The sequence below is a fragment of the Lingula anatina genome, chromosome 9 (genome assembly GCF_051362555.1).
Source record: "Lingula anatina isolate TDL-2025a chromosome 9, LinAna3.0, whole genome shotgun sequence".
Lineage (NCBI taxonomy): Eukaryota > Metazoa > Brachiopoda > Lingulata > Lingulida > Lingulidae > Lingula > Lingula anatina.
In genome coordinates, this window is record NC_141775.1 from 14138358 (window position 1) to 14159596 (window position 21239).

General features: G+C 38.4%; 1 protein-coding gene across 3 annotated transcripts in view; it reads right to left on the minus strand.

Moving 5' to 3' along the window:
- LOC106174080 (uncharacterized) overlaps positions 1-20786 on the minus strand; it is an 83481-nt gene extending 62695 nt beyond the window's left edge. For 2 of the 3 annotated variants that reach the window (XM_086995451.1, XM_013555472.3), the window contains exon 1: positions 19187-20759. In XM_086995451.1, the coding sequence (XP_086851577.1) occupies positions 19187-20744 (1558 nt within the window). In that variant the 5' untranslated portion in view covers positions 20745-20759. Of the gene's footprint in view, positions 1-19186 lie in introns of all 3 variants that reach the window. The other variant, XM_086995452.1, reaches the window with a different exon arrangement.
- Positions 20787-21239: the final 453 nt, after the last annotated feature.

Genomic DNA, 21239 nt, shown 5'->3' on the forward strand with positions numbered 1-21239 from the left:
AATTTCTTCTGTAGCAAGAAATCAATGTGCGTGCATCACGTCCTTTCTAGTTATTATTTGTATGTAATTGTCTGAAATAGACGTCGTACGTGATATCTGAATAAACAAACATTGCGTCTACTATGAAATGAACAATGAAAATGTTCGTCTTGTAATTATATATATATATATATATATATATATATATATATATATATATATATATATATATATATATATATATATTGTAACGGCTATTATATGACCACACTATATATAGGCAAGTAGAGATCTTGAGTTCAGTATGCACAGCTTTTTCCCAAAAAATGTTAAATAATGAAAAACTTGTAATTGCTAGTATGCCAGCATGTTTTATCAAGTGAACGTCTATAGAGGCCATACTTTGGTCTGCATCATAGAATTTAAAATAGAAAACACTAATTCATCGCAGATGAGATTCTTCAAAAACTGACATTCATTTAACTCGATCTCAACTAAAATACGTACTAAAATAGCGCCCTTCACTCTTTCAAAGGCCTTAAGTAAGTATTCTGCTGTCGGACTATAATACATTTCGAGTATCTGTTCCAGGAGCAGCATCTTGGGATCTTGGGAATAACGACGGACTAACTTGATGGATTTGTGAAATGCGCGGAGTTGGCAGCTATTCTCTTGGGGACCCGTGCAAAGTCCAGATTTCCCAGATAGTAAAATCATTGCTGTTTAGATGTGCACTATTCAAGATCGTAGCCACCACCTAATAACAGAAATACTGCAATCCGCCGGTCAAAGTTAGTCTTCGTCTCGGACCTTCTGCCTTGATTTGGAACCAAAATGGGCATAAATATTGCCATGGAATCCATGTCTAGAACGGAAGGCCTCTTGATACCCATCAGAACCCGACTTCACGCGCAGCACTGAGTCTTCTTAACTGCCCTACTAAACAGATCGCTGATTATATTTAATAAGTCTGGATTTAGAGTGTTTTTCGATTATATGTGCTTCAGTACTAACGAATATGTCACATATCCAACAGCAATTTAATGTCCACATTCCAGTATCACCGCAACGAGACTCAACTCAAAACTTTGGGATTTGAAATAGTACAATTGCAATTAACTATAATGTATGTGAACATGCACCAATGTTTGCCTGCGTAGTAGAGACGTACCTACGACTTGTACTTAGACTTCTAACGAACCCCTACTTTTGTCTGCGTATGGGCAATTTTTTCGCATATATTGTACATTACTACTATAATTTAAGGGACCGTTCCCATAACCCTATGGTACTGGCTGGATCGATCTAACTCCTCGGGAATTCACGCTAAATCGCATTCATCTTAAGAGGCTTAAATGCCTGGCACGCCCCCCCCCCCCCCTCGTAACTTAAAGTACTTAGGTATAAAGTCGGGAAAACTTTCTGGTCCCTGATGCTGTTCAAGTTGCTTTCCAAGGGGGCTTGCCAAATAATTAAGGTGATTACACTGACTGCGCCTTAGCGAGAATCCGTGCTGATGTAGATCGATCCTGCTAGTAAGATAAGGCTATGGGGATGCAGTCTAAGTGTGACAGTACTTTTAGGAACAGCGTTGAATCTCCATCCTATAATGAAATGATCAACCCCACGTCTGATCTTACAGTCTTGTTCCATAAGTGATTTGAGTTCTCCTTTACAAATGTCCCCTTCTCCTTTTGTTGAATATATGGGTCTTTTATCAACCATCGTCATCAACTCCAGAAAGTCCTGTATACATTAAACACGGCTTGTTCTAGTACTGCTGGCATTGACAACGCTGAATGTTGGTGTATTGGGATGATAGGAGGATGCAGGGAGGACGCAATAGCCTACCTCTAATTTCCAGATAAACAAGTCTCCGTCCTTTTAGAAAATTAGGGAGAGGACAAAGTGAGACTAATGGCAGAGCCTTGGGTGGAGATATATTCTGGGGTACCGTTCTCCAGATAAAATAAACAGCAGTGAAACAAGATAATGTCAATTGATAACCACCGTATAGGCCCCTACCTCCCGTACAATGTCAAGAGCAGCTCACTCATTGGGAAACCAACAAACATGTAACGTAAGAACAACAAGAAATATCCAGGCAAGGACTAGTAGGTTTATTGGATCTTAATCGTTCATCGTGTGCTGGCGAAAATGCACATATAAAAACATATGACAGTAGACTACAATATACTAAACACTAAAGTACAATATAATCATTACATAATAAAGGATCTCCTAATCTATGTATGACTCTTTAAAAAATTGACAAAAAGTTTTTACATCACAAATAAAGTCATCCAGCAAAGCGCACAGCCTTCCCCGCTAAACCCCCAAAGTGCCCATGCACATCACTTCTAATAGGTTTGCCAGTCCCAAGTTTCTCACGCTAATGACCTAATAAGAGATACACTGTTGCAGAAATTAAAAACATATTTAAGTACCACGGCAGGGGAGCATCAATCCCAACTTCCGCTTGTCAGAAAATTGAGGGGGTAATGAGCGAAAACTTTCGAAGTACATTCCAAGTGGAAAATTATCGAATGGCACTATGACTGCATTCTAAGTATTCTCACGGCATTTCGACAGCATTCGAAACATTCTGATCACATTCGAGGGAGAACCGAAATGGCAAGACACTTCAAATCCTGCTAGAATGAGCCAGAATGGCACTCGAATGCATCTCGATCCTATTTCAACCAACAATCGAACTACACTCGTACCGCATTCGAAGTGTATTCTAAATATTCTGATTGCATTCTGACAGCATTATTGATATTCCTAGTTTTCCAACTACATTCGAGCTGCATTTGAGAGCTAATATGTGCACGAATCATTCCAGGAGGATTCAAGCGCATTCTGAGTATTCCAACGGCATTCTTACAAGAATTTAGGTCAATTTGAAATTTCTTCCCGAATGTAGTACGAATTTTCAAATTTAGTCATTCAGGCTGGTTCTGCTTGATTCCTGTTGATTCCGAATAAGTGTGACGGGAGCTTAAGGCTGCATTCACATGAAAAATCTATTTTCTAAAAATCTAAAAATCTATTTGCGGTATCTTGTGATCACGGTCTGTGCCCTGAATACTCCGCGGCGTAAATACTGGCAGCGCCGAGAATTAATTTCAGCTTTGGAAGTAACTGGCTTCCAATTTTTTAGATTTTTAGAAAATAGAATTTTCATGTGAACGCAGCCTTAGTGCCATCATTGTGATTCTCATTTATATTAAGGGTATTAGCAATGTGTGAACACGCGAGTATGCATGCAGGAAGGGGTCCATTGTCCATAAACTACAAGTTACATAATTTAAATCAAGTTAAATGCTGTTGCTGCACCATCGCTAAACTGACGGTTGTGATGTGACGCTGTGTAAAAATCATATTTTGCCATTCAGTGCTTCGGGGCGTATGGTGCCATGCTGGCGAATATAGTTTTTACTATTCACAAGGACATACTAGAAAGCACCTTTATTGTGTCGGAGATCGAGAACATGAAAGAGGCTCGTGTTCCTGAACCCCTATCGGAATATCATGTCTTATCGCATATTTATTTTTACTTTCTCCATGACAAATATCCCGGTGACTCCCTTCGCCACAAACAGTTTTCATTTAATTATTAAACAGAGCAAAAAAATGTATCTATTTCTGTAGAATTATAAAAACCCTATTGCTCGTTCATAGTTGCATAATTTGGGCCTACAGAGTCTTAAATGGTAATCTACGCCCTATAGCAACCAACAAAACGCCTTTCGTACTATAGTGATAAAAAAAACAAGTATTAAACGAATAAGTCATACAAATTTAGCATTTATTGAACAAAAACGTGTTTAGGCCTATTCTCAAACTTGTGCAAGTGTCTTAAATTTCCTATCTCTATGATATAGGGCATATTTCACTCTTTCATAGCCTATATTAAAGAACATGCTTTCCAGAAATAGACGAATTTTATATAAAACCGAAAATTAAATGAAAACAGGTAAAACCGGTATATGGATATAAATATTTTCGCCTAACTAGTGGGTATAATTAAGTAAGTGCCGGTGTAACGAAACTGAAGGTCCGTGTAACAAGTCCGCCCTCCATATAGTTATAATAGTTAGGTTTAGTTTGACCTAAGTGGGTCAAAATGTAGGGCGAGGCTCACCTGTACAAAAGAATGGGAAGCGGACTATCTGTTATGGGGCACTTTCTGTCACGTTACACCGGGATTTTCTCCTCTTTCCAATGCTAAAAAACGACAAATTTGGAAAAGTCAGTCCTGAGTGCAAGTAAACCTGCGCCTGTGGTTTGCGGAGTATGTCTGTGATTCCCTTAGGAAAGGAACGGGGCAGGGGGTATAAATCCCCCATTTTGTTTTAAAGAAAAAAAAAAGGGTTGGTGCACCCCACCCGATTGGATCAACGTGCAGTATGACACATTGTCTAACTACATGTACGCCAGTGATTAAAACACTCAGGTAGAGTCCTCAGGGAAATAATTGTAAGTTTTACTTTTACTTTTTTATTTTTATTTGAAATATAAACTTTTCCAACGATTTATCGTCATTGGGACACCAACTTATCTGCGCTACCAGGTGGTGCCATTATCCAAATGTCCCCTTTACATTAATACCCGTGATCACTTATTTAATCGATAAAGAGCATATTCATTACGAATACTAGATTGAAAAGCAACGATAAAGCATGTCAGATGACAAATGCGACAGACAAAGACAGATTGATAGTAAAAGGTAGGAGGCGGGAGAGATGATCCAGACTTTTAACATTGATTTTTGTGGGCGTTCTGGCCACGTTTTCGAAAAATGAATGTGTGTTGTACAGCAACAGCAAGTTATGTGAAGTGGCAATTAATATTGATAGAAAACTACTGAAAATAACTGTGCGGTCACATTATAAATAACGACCTAAACTTTTCAGTAGATGAAGAAATATAATACAGTGATGAAGATGGGCAGTGATCTGTCTCATGTTAATATACGATTGATGTTAACCCAGACCAGCAGGATATTATAGTTATGGTATAGACATGCCTGACACATACACGATCATCATGTCCAACTGTAGGAGTGAGCCATCCAGCCAGTGTGTGCGCTGACTCTATATATGCTGTACATAGTGCACGTCTGCTGCCTTCTCAAGCTCTCCGGTCTTATCTAAATAGTCAATTAATGGAACAGTTCCTGGCACAAAGATCAGATTATTATAGTCACTCAGTTGCTAAACGATATTTTATATTTGATTGGCAACTAATGAATTAGTTATTGAGAGACGACTTCCCTTCCTCTTTGTTCATCATTGCCCTGCATGAACCAAGGGGCACTGACTAAGTGTTAGCAATATCCGGGGGAAAATGTTGCGTCTGGTCACACCCTACGATTTCATGGCGGCTCTCGACCGGTGCAATTTGATAACATTAGCTAAGCGCCTGCAAGACGTCTGCATTGACGACAGGCAGTTTGCTGGTGACCGGGGGGGGGGGGGGGGGGGGGGGGGGGGGGGGGGGCTTGCGGTGAACAAAACGGACACTACTATAGTCAGAGCTGAATGGTTAATTGCGCTAGAATGAATTCAAAAATATATAAATACAAACGTTCTCCGAGGAAACCAGATTAGAAATACGTATTATATTTGTTTCGTGGCAGAAACGTTCCTACGATGTGTGACTTGGCTTGAAACACGCGTCTTTGGCGTAACTCAGAGCCAGGAGGCAATGCATTTTCTATAGAGTTTCTCCTTCCCACGAATCATTGTTGGACCCGTTGTTTCACTTCAATTCGATTTGTTGTACCATTTCCTTTTCATAACTTGGTTCTGAATAAATACTGATTCGTTTATAATACTGATTCGTTTATATCGCCAAGTGTTTTGAAGATTTCAGGAGGAATTATCGGGACCAGGTACCTTTATTTGAGTTATCTTAGTGTTTTTAAGTTTAAATCGGTAATGATAATTAGCTTTGCAGGATATTTAGACATAGAAATATATGTATACAAACTGTACAAGAAAGCTCTATTTTTCCACAACTGAAGTGAGCCAGACTCAGCCCTGCTAATTTTATCCAAGCTTACCAAATTATTGCGCGCTCGATTCTAGAATATGCATGCCCAGTGCGGTCCCGCTGACTTGACTGGAGAACAACGCAAACTCTGAGAGCCTTTCCAAAGTCAAGTATTGAGCATAATTCTACCTGATTTACCTTTTGATGCAGCTTTGAACATAATATATCGAATATCCTTACTTAAGATAAAAGAAGAAAAGATCTGAGCAAAAATTTCTTTCACGGAATTACTGACCCCTCTGAAAAACCCATTCGTCTTTTAGTAGTACAATCCAAGCGTGTTTTAATATCAAATATGATGTGACAAAATTTAAAACGATTAACAGACATGTTCATTCCATATTACTTTTTCATTAGTAAAATGTATAGGCCAGATTTATTCGTTGTGCAGTAATGTTAACGTTTTAGTAGCAGTCTTTAAGCGTCTTCTCTTAAACAAAAAACATTTTATTGATATTGTAACACTCTTAATGACTTCAAACTATTGAGTTGCAATCGTATTAATGAATCTGATTATAAATTATAAACTAAGCTCTATTAATACGCATTTTACAGGAGGTGACTCCTCAGCATGAAATGTTTTTTGTTGTAAGTGGAAAGCAGACGCCAATATAAATTTCATAACGAGACTATAGGCACACTATACATGTAATCTGTGTACAATGTAGGCTCGTGTTGTATACCATCCTTTTACCAAAGGTTTCGTCGTATTCAGCGAACACTACATGTAATTTGTGTACAATGTAGTTTCATAAGTTGTATACCATCGTACTCAGGGAACATCGTTGTTCCAAAGATTAGTTTATAACCATCACATTATAATAGTTTTAGTTGAAGCTTAATCACCAATGTTATATCACGTTCTGTGGTTATAGTGGGAATTACGGATGTCTTTGTGGTGATTTTTTACTCAGTCAATTACTTGCTCTTCACCAAGAAACAGAGTGGCAATAAACAAATTAACATGACAATATAACAAGATATATTCTAAATCTCAGTTTTTGTAAACAAATTTTAGGTGTTCACCCAAAAACTTCAAACCACACAGTAAGAGGAGAGACTGGAAGGATTCCTGCTTACATAAAAATTAACATACAATTAATAAAATTTTGACTCAAAATATTACGCACGGACGAAAACGTCCTACTCAAACAAGCATACCTAGATGAATTACATTGCTGCAATTTAGTCTCAACAAAAAGCCTGTCAAATCTGAATGATGATAACCTCTCATGGAGTGAAGGTATTATGAAACTCTTGTTTGAAAACGGATTTGGAGATGTATGGCTAAAACAGAATCCTGACATAAACTTCCTAAGTATGTGCAGAGAACGAATCATCAGTGGGTACATACAAAACTGGCACAGTGAGCTTGAGGACAAACCCAAATCCAGAGTATATTGCCAATTCAAAAATACATTTAAAAAAGAAAAATATCTAGACCTTTTTTCGCACCAGTGGGCATAAACTCCACATTGAAACAGGCAGATACAATAACACTCCTCTGACCGAAAGAATATGCCATTACTGTTCTAAAGACAAAATTGAAGACGAAAAACACTTTCTCACAACATGCCCCCTATACAACGACCTGCGACTAATATTATATAAAGTATTTACAAAACACTATACACATTTTAGCCTAAAAACAACTGATGAAAATTTTACTATAATTATGAAATGTCAAGAAGAACAAACCCTTATTGCACTAGCTCAGTTTCTCTCCTCCGCTTTTGCTAGGAGGGATCTACAAGACAGTGCTGCACTCATCGGCAATTGAATCATAGTAGTAATAGTAAATAGTCTTACTCATTGTGATTGTTTAATAGCATATTCACAAAAATTGTATTCATATTGTCATTTTCATCCACACAAGTGGATGCATATGTTACAGTGAAATAAACTAAACTCTAAAGATAACAATACTAACAAAGGTTTTCTTTTACGTAGTTAAGCCCTTTCATATCATGCGTCATAGCTTAGCGGTACAGCTGTACCGATATGTTTTGAGTGACTGGCAGCTTAATAACCTGGCTGTAACAAAACAGAGCCACCTAAGTGAAGCCTCCCGCGTTCGAAGCGGCCAATTCATCAACCTCCGCCTTGACACCAGGAAACGAGCTAGTGTCGAGCTTGTGGAAGGGGTTACAAGTAAGTCCCCTGTAGCGCAATTACACGACAAAGTCTGGTATTGCTAATATAAAATCCTTTAAAAAAAACGAAAAAATACCACTGCTGGCTGCCCTACATGTATGTACTTTTCTTTATACTTAAAATATAAGAAATGTAACAATTGCGCTATGTCATACACACGTACAATACAATGGGCCCTGATCAGCGCGATGGCGGTCAAGTGGAATACGTGCTCTAAAGATGCTTCCGTTGAGCTACAGAGACATCATACAATTATTACTGTTATTATATCAGCTTTCAGGACTTGTAATCTTGTCTCAGTTTTTTTTTTTTTTTTTTTTTTTTTTTTTTTTTTTTTTTGTCTCAGTAATAAATCATCATCATATTAATGACTTGCATCTATTTTGAGACACCCCGTAAATGGACGTCAACGTTAACCAGCGTATAACCACACGTTTGTTATTGGTTATGAATCCCATCATTTACCTTCAACGTTAGCTTTCAGTTAAAAAGGTGTCAACTGATGAATACAGGAACGCTGGCATGAACCAATTTGTTCTCAGCCACCTGGCCATTACCAGCTACATACGTGTCCAATGCCTTAACCCTATCACACAAACTGAGAAATGTGGCATTGATTTAATAATAGCATTCTTTAAAGCTGTATCACAAAAATGCATCATGATCATATTAAATGTGCACTCGTCATTCTTGCAACGGTTTATTAATTTATTTCTCAAATACCCACATTACTTGTAGTAATTAGCACTATTCCCCCAGCCACAGTCTGGTGCTGAGCTTTCCAGCCCTGTTACCAACCACATGCACAGACCTACAGGTTGGCCTGCAAAACCTTCTTTACATCACGTTGGCTACAATTTGTTTTACAGTATTTCTAATCTCATGAAATTAACTAATATTAACTAATTTCAATACTGAAAACATAACTGCGGAGATCCGTTATTTCATATACAGCGAAAAGAGCATTTGAAAAAGGTACACATTTTATGGTCAAAAGACTTTGTGGAATAATCGCCCGTAGAACCAAGGTCAGGCAAAAGAAACAAAGAGAACGTGCTACACTGTTTAGATATCATATAATTTCGAAGATTTCTGTATATAAAATTCAACCTAAGCATGCAACCTACAGTGCCAGTAACTCTAATGACTGCGGACTCACGCCCTTAGTTTTGGAGGTTCCTGTGAACCCACCTCTTTTAACATATTATTAACTTTTCACTGTCATAATAACGGCAAAAACATACTGATAGCGGAGAAAAGTCCCAAGTTATCAGTACACCTTTGAAGAGGAATGATACTCTTGTAATTTGTAATGGAAAATCTAAGAACAGAACTCTAGTGAAATGAATGCACAAATAAATAAGATCAATTTAATGTCGACTTGTATATACGTCCATGTACAGCCGACTTAGGGAAAAGTAAACAGAACATGCCTCAGTAATTCGCACTCTATCCGCTTTATTATTTATTTCTGCCTTCATGCTAGTTATGTATCCAGTTCAGTACCTATGTACAAACCTGTATCTTGCTGCCTTCATTCCTTTTGGTCAAAATTATGAGACTTTCCGGTCAATCAATCTCTCCTGTAATCTCAACTTAGGACTTGGAATCTGATACCTAATGCCTAATTAGATCTTGTAGACAAACTTATGCCATCACTCACGAAAACTGACTTTCGAGTTGTAGCAAGGACAGTGGCAAGTAACCTCCAATGCCGCATTAGCAGGAGCTTTAGGCTATGTACATCTCAATGCAGATGCATGCAACTAACCCGGGTCACAGTCTTACTAGTTTGTCGAACCTTGTTTGGATGTCAAATTATCAGTTTGTTTGTCTTTCACTACCTATTGACATAAAAAATAAGAAATGTCCTTAGAAAAAATCAAACTTCACTCTTACATAACTTCTAAAACTGTTATTTCTACAACTATTATAACTATCAGAAATGTATATGCTGTGTCTTCAGATATTTATATGCCGCACCCATTGTTATATATATATATATATATATATATATATATATATATATATATATATATATATATATAACCTTCGGAAATCTGTATACTGTACCTGTTATTACATTTGAGAATTCTACATGCTGTACCCAAAGTTAACTTTATAAATGCATGTGCATGGTAGCCCTACTTTGAATTGATGTATATGGTCAAGAGCGTTTTTTTTTTATTTTCTTTTTAAGAATAGTGCACTTGGAATGTACCCATTCCGTGATGGTGATTAGGTAGAGGACCTGGAACATGAATTCTTGAAGTCAAGTTTATATGAGGTAAAGCGTATATGAGGTGTTTAGGCAGGTAGAAGGTATCATGTGGGTGAAAGAATCCCACAATGGCATGATATTCAAGATATGATCAACATTCAACTTTTTATATTTCTCATGTCAAATGTCAAAACTTGTGTAGGTGTAGCCAAAGCCTGCAACGGGAGGGAATTTATTTAATAGATACACTGTTTTACATACAGACATGACCAAAAATAAACAAATATGTTAAACCCATGATGCCATATTTCTATAGTAATTATATGTGACTCATACTGGTAGGCACGCTCATTCGGGATCAGGGCGTATTGTACTTTGTTAAACACACACACACACACACACACACACACGCACACACACAAATATAAACACAAAAATATATCTATTGTAGGCCTATATATTCAGTATTCAGTATTCAGGACCTTCAGACTTTCATACATGATTTCAAAATCTATCGAAAACGGGCGTCATTTTTCGAACTACAAAATACTAATTCGAATGCGCCGTGTTAATTGCTAATATATTTCATTCAAACACTATAATTAGCAAAAGTGCACAGTATTTCGTGCAAAAAATAGTGGCTGGCTCGTTCTCATATGAACAACAGGTTATAAAATGTGCAAATGTATGTAACATTCTGATCGTTCTCTCTCGATGTGGTAATATGCAGAGCGAATCTCTACCGACAAGCATCATCTGATAAAACTTTGAACAACAATTACTTCAGATTTGCTTTTCGCCTTATTTCAACACGCAAAACTGCTTAGTTATGAGCTCATTTGATACATGTGAGAATAACTGTAGCTGCGTCTTTAGAGACAGTCAAGTAAATATACACTATTGTTCAATATTGCTGATTACAAATAATTTTTTTCTAAAATCATGTACATGGGTACAATGCATAGCGAGGGTGGGCGCAAACAAAGCACAGAGAATAGCATGGCATTCAGTCTACATAGATCTTGTATCTATGTTCTGATACGTACTTCATACTTCAGTTCTTTTGGATTTTCTCTATTCTTGTGATGATTCTCGGATTATTTGTTATTATTTTCTAAATACATAATCCCCAATAGTCCCGTTACAATGAAAGCCATTCTGAATACCTGAATATTGTCGTGTGAATAACGAGGCCATATATGTGCTCTCAGAATATTAAAGCATTATGAACACTTCACAGAAATGTTAAAAAATCATGCAAAGATATGCTTAATACTATCAAATCTATTAAAAGTCATTTCGGTCAATGCTGTTTTGTCAACTGTCGGGTGGCCTGTCCGACCTTCAGCCCACCAAATACCTCGACGCTCTTTGTCAGGAACCACAGTATAGAAAAAAGTGTAATTAGTACTTTTAAAACTTTATACATAATGTTGTATTAACTCAATCAGAGGAAGCCATTGTTTGATAAAATTCATACATGGGAAGCCATGTCGTATAAGTAGCTTCAGATAATACTTCACACCTTGCAGTTCAAATTTTAATGTCCTTTGTTTCAAAGCCAGTAATCTGTTAGAGTTTGATTACAGGGAGTTATTAACGGTGACCACCAGGAGGAGTGGACTTGTGTATGAAGTAACCAATCAGTTTTTAAGTTATGTGATGTACAGTTTAACTGATAAAGTTTAGCATAAAAATCTGTGAACTTAAATCTATGGGGGAGAGCAATATGTAGAGACAGGAGGAGAGAGAAGTCATACTTGTATCATGTAACTTTTAGTGTAGCAAAATATATTCTGTTGGAGTTACAACATGGAGTCGTTTCATTCTTTTCCGTGTGCAGAATTTAATACAAGGAACCTGGGAATCTCTGTAGCAGTATTACAGATAGCGTTATCCAAAGATGTGAGCCCATTGTGCCCAAACTCCTAGGGTTATCTTATAAAGGGTAATTTTATGTAATGTGGGTACCCGGGATGGCCTAAAGGGGTTCCCCACACCTTGTCAACCCTGTTTTCACTACAAAAAACATGTGCTGCTTTGGACAGAATGTCACTGAAATTTTCCAGGTGATAATCGCTGGCCGCCGCCAGCCTTTCGTATAATTATAGAAAGGTGATATCTCCATGCCCAATATCAATGGCATACCAATACAAAACGACGGCCTCCGTCCTCTTTATGACTTTAATTGTCGTGTAATTTGACTAATCCTAGAGATGAATTTGACGGCAAAGCTGCCATTTTCCACGTGGTGATAATACGCATGCACAGAAAGCTCATTTTTCGGCAAAATTCAATAAGGACGTTTGCGACAACCGACTTCGTTGGGGGTGAGTTTTTTTTTTTTTTTTTTTTTTTTTCGGAGAACGGACGAAAATCGGTGCGCGCGCAGGATGTCATCCATAAAAATAAAAAAGTGTGGCCTTACTGCGGTTTCCACGTTGCTGCCCAAAAAGAACTGTGTGGAAAACGTACTCATAGGGGCCATTCAGAATAGAAGATCCGTGTATCAACTGGTTCAAGGCTCAGATATGGCGGACCCTACATGAAAAGAAGACCGCTTAATCAGTTTAAACACGGACTTTCTTGCAATTTGAAACGCCACATCCATTCCTACTACTTTGGTTTCTTAATCAGTCATGGAAACAGAATATAAGTGTACTTCGCATGATCTGCGTCTTTTCTAACCTGACAAGCTTCTTATCAAACATTCACAGTGAGCACTGTACTGCTGAACTGTTCACCGAAAATATGGCATTAATCAACGGTTCTAGTGCCGTACATGATTGCCATGATATATTATGGTTCCCTTAAGTCACCTCCCTTAAGTCATTATCAATACACCTGTTAATGTCTAGAAGGGAGCAATAACAGGATTTCAGGCTGTCTGCTAATCGACCATTTCTTCTCACAAAGAGGGGTTCTACCCTAGAGGTGGTCTTATTGCGGTTTCCACGTTGCTGCCCAAAATATTAGCTGGCATGGGCCTTTATCTTTACAAATTTCTGTAGGCAAACTTATGTTACTTTCCGAGGTGTGTTATCAAGATTTGTTAAAATAAGTACATGTATATCTTAAAATTTTTATGCTGATTTTGCAACGCTGAAATTCAGTTTTCGAGGATCCTTTTCTAAAACAGAGGTCTAGACCGACGGGCTTGTAGAACATTTTTTTCACTATGATGCAGTTACCATCATTTTGCATCAGTCGTGATCTGTCATCAATCCGTATGCTAATCTGTTCAATTGAAAAGAATCAATTAATAACATCAGCACACTTGATGAGTTGTGCGGTCGTAAATTAAAGTGGAAGTATATGAATACACCCATGTAAGTCGTAACAGTGTATCAAGACAATACGTATCGAATAAGCTCGATAAAGAAGTATACTGAGTAAATATAACGGTGCAAAGACATATAACTACTACAAGTCCTTTCAGTGCATGGACAGGAAATTAGATTTCTGCATTTTCTGTTATTTCGTTGTGATGTACTTTATTGCGGCGGTGTAATAAACCGGAGAAAATGGGGGAATTTAATCATTACCATTGCCAGGGTTTATCTTTGCCTTAATTTATGTCACAACGGCGTGGAATTAAACTGAGCTGAACACTTGGGCCTAGTTGTCTGTATGCTTGCTGGGGCCTTCGTATTCTGATGTATGTGTGCATGTGTGCGTCCGTCCGTGCGTGTGTGTGTGTGTGTGTGTGTGTGTGAGAGAGAGAAGGAGAGGATTCAATAATTTGACTATAATTCACTACTAATGAGAAGTAGGGTTAATCTAGGGAAGCAGATGGAGAGGCAGACAGAAACAAAAATAGATTGATGACATCATAACTGTGATACCGGCTACATGTATCATGGCACAAGAGTAAAGGATGAAGCAAAGATTCCGATCACTCTTGTGTCGCTACAAATATCGACAAAATAGTAAGAAGTCTTCTATCTCGCTCGTCTCATATTTAACTTACATGAAACATTACATATCCAAGTATCCAACTTCCTAAAACTGACCCGACTTCAGGTACTTGACCTCTCATACTCGTATGTAATGTGGATCTGGTGGTCTGTTAGCACCATTGAGCCTGTTACAGAACCTGAGACGAAATAAACACGTTCGAATACTTATAAATATAACTAAATGCTCAGTTCGCCCGATATTTGATACATGTAAATTCAGCACTACTGATCTCTTAAGAAGAGAACGCTCAACGGAAGAGAGACTACCTGCTGTGCAGAAATTCCTTCAACCTCCCTCTCTGTGAGGGGCCAGCATATATTCCTTGATTGGTCATATATGACATACAAACATATATGTAACATTATTTTATATGTAGAGGCATATATAAATAAGTATATGGAGCCTACATTCTAGCGGAAGGCCCACGGCCACACATTGATAGTAATTGATGATGATGACGTGAAAACCACTTCCTATTACAGACACCAAGGTTGTGATAGTGATTTTTTCACTTGAGAGCGTGTTGACATAACAATGAATTTCAATATCTGACAGGAAAATACTGATATTTATATTCTTGATATAATTGATAAAGAAAGTGTGCATTTGACTCAAGAGTTAGAGACGTGCGTTTGGGTCGTGGGAATTTGTGCATAGAAACGACGTAATCACTCAGCTGATATCTGGTAGAAACTCAACTAAGGACAAATAGAAAAATAAAAGACACGAAAAGGCATCATTAGCGTCTTAAGTCTCCCAAGAATTGTAAAACATACCGGCATGTGTGTAATAAATAATCGATGAAAACCCTTCGTATTTATAACAGTGTTGAACAAAGTTAGATAAGATCCAACATACCCCTGTTCAGAACGATTGCAAATAAAAAATCGATACGTGTAAGACTTAAATAACATGTAGTATAAAGCATGACCTTCGTCGAAACCTTACAATTTCACAAAAGCGTGCCATGACAAAATTTCTTTTTCCATTTGTTTATCTTGATACGTTAATACCTATCGGATACAGACGCAGTATATTTCTTCTGACAGCCAAGTTGGTCACTGATTCGTACAAAATTACAATGCACTAAGAGAGCGCAGATCTTAGACAATAATCAACTAATAATTAACCATTAATTCATTGATCATATATTGATTGAATATATATATATGTTTGTATAATGTTGCTTTCTCGCTAACTACCAAACAAACGGAGCTAAAAAAACTGCCACCTTGGCGGTGTTAGTGTAATTGTCAATATTAATCAAATCTGCATCCAGCGTCACTCTCACAGTCACTTTAATTTATTATTCGGCAACCTCACCTGACATAAATCTCTCCCCTTTTCCTAGGAGTTCAACACAAATTAAATTTATTTTTCGCTTTTTTTGCTCAGATGATTGAAAACAGATTCCTTTCTTTTCTGGTCTGATGGTCACTGTCTACTGGCAGAAGGAGATATCATTAGGAGTTATCGTCACGACAGCAATGAATGGTGTTCCCTAGCTGTTAGACTATAGACATTCCAAATACTGGACATTTGCTTATTCGACTTTCATCTACCCGACATCTACTTATTAAAGAACGATATGGAATATTCCTTGGGCCTGCTTCACTTCAGATTTTTATTTATTCAGTTTACTCTATTGTACATGTCATTCTGCTTTTATAAACGATAAGTACTGGCCTCGGGTGGAATTGGAGATAACGCTATGTCAACAACCACCATGTCATTAAGCATAACGTTTGTCTGATTAATTCAACACGTTATATTGACAGTTCTCTTAACAGTCTTTTCAGCTGGTAGCGTCTGTCAAGAGTGGCTGAATATTGTGCGTCTGTGCACTGAAGTCAGCCCATTGTACTCAGCTTAAGGACCTGCTTGCAAAACGGCTGATTTGACTGAATTTTCTCTTGATTTTTAACGTTATTTCAGCTTGGTTTGTGATCTCTAGACTCTCGACAAGTATTTTTACGTTCACGCTATGGAATAGCGGTTCAAGTCATTATATATCAATTAGCCCGGCCGGCTAGAAACCACAAACGAGATTTTTAAGTTTATAAGGCCTGTACTGTACAAAATGTCGAATGTAGAGAGGGTAACATTTTCCACGGTTAGTGAAACACTGATATCCTCTGGAGGGGTTATTGTCTTCCAGTGGCCCGACTGGGTTTTTAAAATATTGGTCGAAGATGGTAGCAAATGATGCCAGTCATTCTAACCACTGGATAACGTAATTATATCTAGCACTGCTGAAACTGCGCCCTGTCCATTAGCACATGCGGTTATTCATACTGGAAATGAACGTGACGTCACTGCAACCGAGATAGAGATTAAGCCTCCTCTAGCGGGTCTTGGATATTGTAATGACGCCAGCCTATAGTGTGTTCTGCACAGCCTGGCACTATTATTATCGCTGATTTTTACCATAATAATATGAAGTCTATCTTATCCTTCTCTAAAATCCACCACAATGAATCAAAAATTTGCTTAAGTTAATCCCTTACTTTATCTTTAATTAACATATTCAAATGTCAAATCCTACTGAGCTGAATATTATCGTTATCGAACTTTCGCTCCATTACGCCCATAACCCAGTCTCAACTGCATCCCGCAAAGTTGCGTTATATCCCTTCGTAATAACAATTTCGTGTGGTACCCGTAATATTTTTTTAACGACCTCAACATATGGCCTATCCTTTCAAAAATGAGTTGTCTAATCTTTTTCAACACTGTCATCTTATTTACTATGCATATAGTAAATCGTTATACGAAAACTTGTTTTTTGTTTATCTAGCCATATTTTACTTCTCCGCAATTCCAGTATATAAATGTCTGCTCACTCTCGGTATAATTCACGTTGTACTGTGCTCATGTTTTCATGGCAACACTTTATGAATTATAAACACCGGACCCCCACAGGGATGTGTTATCTCCTTGCCTTTTCTTCTTTTTACCCTTGACTGTGTAACAAATGCCCAAGATACCCTGTTGATGAAGTCTGCGGACGATACCAAGCTAGTTGGTCTTATAAGCGAGAATGATGAGGGTAGCTATGACTCAGTAATGGAGTGGTGTGATGCAAACGACTTGGTTTCACGAAACAATACAGTTAGATGTGGAGAAAGAACGAAAGTATCAATTTAACAATGTTCATTAAAAATACCGAGATACAAAAGGTTGGATGAGTTAAAGATTTTAGGGGTCTACATGATCACAGAATTAAAGTGACACATAAATTCTGAAAAGATAGCTTAAGTGGCAAGGAAGAGGATTTAGAAAGTTAAAGGATTAATGAATGACCATCTATTGACAGCATCTATGTTGAGAGAATGAAGAAGAGATGTGCACACATGATGAGTGACTTTATCGTTACCTTGTTTACATTTTTACCAAGTCACAACAGTCTTTTAAACTTTTAATGGCAGTAAGAGATTTTTATAAGTGATTTTTAATGTTGTATTGTTCTAAATTGACAAACTTTTTAAGTTCAAAAATGGAAACAATTGCTGTGTTCGCAAAGATGTGCACAAGGGAGTTCATTATACACCCTGTAGCATTAGTAATATTTTTGTAAAATTTATTTTTTGTACTGCAATTCACTAATGAACTAAGAAAATGTTATGTGATATACTACAGTGCACATTGCTGACTGTATAGTGTACACAATGTTTGACTTGTATCTCAATAACTTCGACAGCTTCAATGAATATTAAGTAATGAGACAAAACATTAAGTTAATGCGTGGACAGATTATACAACTGCTTATGGCGCCGTAGTGTGTTTCTTTGTATTTGACTGTACTTTGTAAATACTAATTTAAAATTATTATAATATACCGGTAGCAATTAAAGGCCGGATGTTATAAATAGGCTTGTCTGAACATGACACAACCCTATAAGGCAACAGAACTTTGTGCTGGATTAATATTGAAAGTAATGATGGTCATTTGGTCACTGACTTCAGTTCAAAACTAGTATCGGTTTTTATGGTTTGATTTGCACACCTGAATTGACGTTAACTTTGTGGTCATAAAATGCACACCAAATATTGGCATTTTAAACAAAGCTGATGCCACATGTTCAATTACTGTTACAAGTTACACAATGTCTGATGATCGGTTTTGAATGCAAAAATCGTCCCTATTCAGTTGTGTTTATCTTTATTTAATTTCCACTTGGATGACTTGTGGTAAATTTTTCACTAAAATCGAATTATGATATTCAATAATGTATCGCATGGCGGAAACCCACAGTCTTCACGGCGGACATTCAAACTTGAAAATTATACAACAGTACTTTACGAATAATGCAACTTTGTATTGTAAAAGAAAGAAATTGGTCCTTCCCTGATACAATCTAGGGTACAAGTAATATTTTTATCACCATATGTTCTAAAAGATGTTTGAGTTATATATTTATATGCGGAACATATCACCTCAGCGAACCTCAGTATCTGGGTTGCAATGCTCACTTTTATGAACACCAGACGGCACCTGATAACCAATAAAAGACAGTTGCCCTTGTTTAATGATCATTGTGTCCCAGCCAAGGACTTAATATTAACTCAATTGGAAGAAAACGCATATTTAACAACAAATACCAGTCATAAAAATAATGACCACTGCTATATATATTTGGTCGGGAATGGTCACACAACAATCACCCATGTCGTTCTTAATGTTTCCTTAACCTTAGCAAGATAAATATTCTATTAACTCTTTAGTGATTAAAATCGCTATGCCCAGTTAAATGCAGGTATTATGGAATCAATTCACAATCCTATGTTTGCAGTCCCCAGTCATCAACTTACCTGAATAGGAAGACCAATGTGAACTCGCCAGGCTGACCACACCAAGAACAATGGCGATGATACCACAAAATATCCCAGTGTAACGGCTAATGACGAAACACCGCTGCTCCCAAAACGAAAGTAAACGATTCCAATCGAACATAGACATTTTCACCTCCGTCCAGTCATGCTTTTGCCGAATTCTGGAAACTGTGGCCGCACCTCCGCCGCGCCCCGCTCGTGGAGTACCCAGTCGCCCGTGAGCTGCCTCCATCTGTAAATCAGCGTCGTCAGACATGTATTTTTCCTCTAACTCGGGACTTATGTTAATGAATTTAATGCTTTCCTTACGGGCTTTACGCACCGGGGTAGGAGTGCGGCTACGTTCTTCCTGGGCAAGACGTTCCTCTATGAGCTGTTGACGCCTTTTAAAAGACGCTCGTCTCGCCTCGGACCAAGCCATCCACGCGGATTTGGTATTTATTTTACTCCGTACGGAACTTCGCCTTGAAGATGTGCTCGACCGCGGCGCGCCCTGTTGAGCTAAAAACACGTCATATTCTTCATCATCGAGCATGGTGTCGTCGTCCCGTGGGCTACTGTTGCTGTTTTTATTTATGTAATTCATAGTGGAAGGAAATTTATTTCCTTCCCCTTCCTGGTTGGTTCCTTTAAATATGTTTCCGTTGTATTGAGATTCGTTTAACTGTCCCCCTGCGTCCAAATCTCTCATCTCGATGAACTCGGCTGCTACTCGCGTTGTTTTTTTCTTCGCTGCCTCTCGCTTACTGTGTTCGAGATCCACGGCCTTGTCCACAGGGCGGTAACATGGAGCAGGGAACCCGAGTTGGCTTGCTGCGCTGGGTGCTAGACTAAGGTCTTCCAAAGATCCAGCGGAGGGGCCTTCAAGGACATCGCCGAAACTCCCAAATCCGCTCGTCTCGGCAGAGCTCTGAGCATGAGTTGCATGTAAGCTACTCGACTTTCCCGCATCTGTGTCACGCAACATTAAGCATTCGAGGCCTCTTTGTCCGGGGTTACGTTGGCGTTCTTGCTGCGGCTGGGTTTCCCCTGTGGCATACGATGTTCTGGGGGCTTCTAGTGCCCGTCGTTTATTTCTAATTTTGCTTATATCCTCTTTTTTATGCTTATGACGCCGTAGTATGGACTGTGGTAATGAAGACCGAGTTGCAGAGCTGTTCTCCGACGCACTACGATGTATGAGCGCACTGCTGTTAATGTTGCTGGTACCGGCAAAAGACTGATCTGTTATATACGGGATCCCCGTCCAACTCCGCTTCCGAGGCGAATCTGTCGTTATCTGGAACTGTACAGCGGGACGTCTATCTAGGCCATCGATCGCTTTCAGCAATGAAACGGGAGAGAAGAGCTCTGCTCTGGTTGTGTCGGTGGAGATGATGAGGTGCTCGCCTCCATCGCGAGCGGCTGTGTCGCGTATACCAGTGGGAGACTGCCGCCTTGTTTGTTCAGCCGCTACAGTGACAACGGTTCTAACGTGGCTTCTGGCCGCTAATACTTCACCACTGCCCCTTCGCTGCCGTTCTCTAATATGATCCATTGTATATTGACTTGTCAAGCAGGTGTGTAACCAGGACCTCAGCAAGTTGAAATGAATTAAAACGCCCAGTCAGTTATTCAGCAATGCTTGGTAACTATTCCTACGTTATATGTTCCCCTTCAATGAGACTAGGTGTTTGTTTTCAGATACATGTGTGTTTTAGATCTTTTTGTTACACTACAGTTTCATTTGCTAAGATACTAGTAAATGGTTTTATACCTCCACTTGTTGTGTCAGCTAAGCAATCGTATGAGGCCCACATGTGAGAGTTCACGAGTCGATAAATATTCCAGTACTTGTATTGTACGATGTACCTCGCTTTCCCCACTGTATGTGCTGTCCATCCCGTCTGTTTTGTGCAATGTTGTGAACACTTCCCTTCATTATGCCAATATGCACTTTCTGTGATCGGTAATTGTAATTATAAACGCCGCCAATCATCACGACGTCTTACCTTGGCTGTGTCAAAACGTAATTAAAGTCATTTGTTTGTAA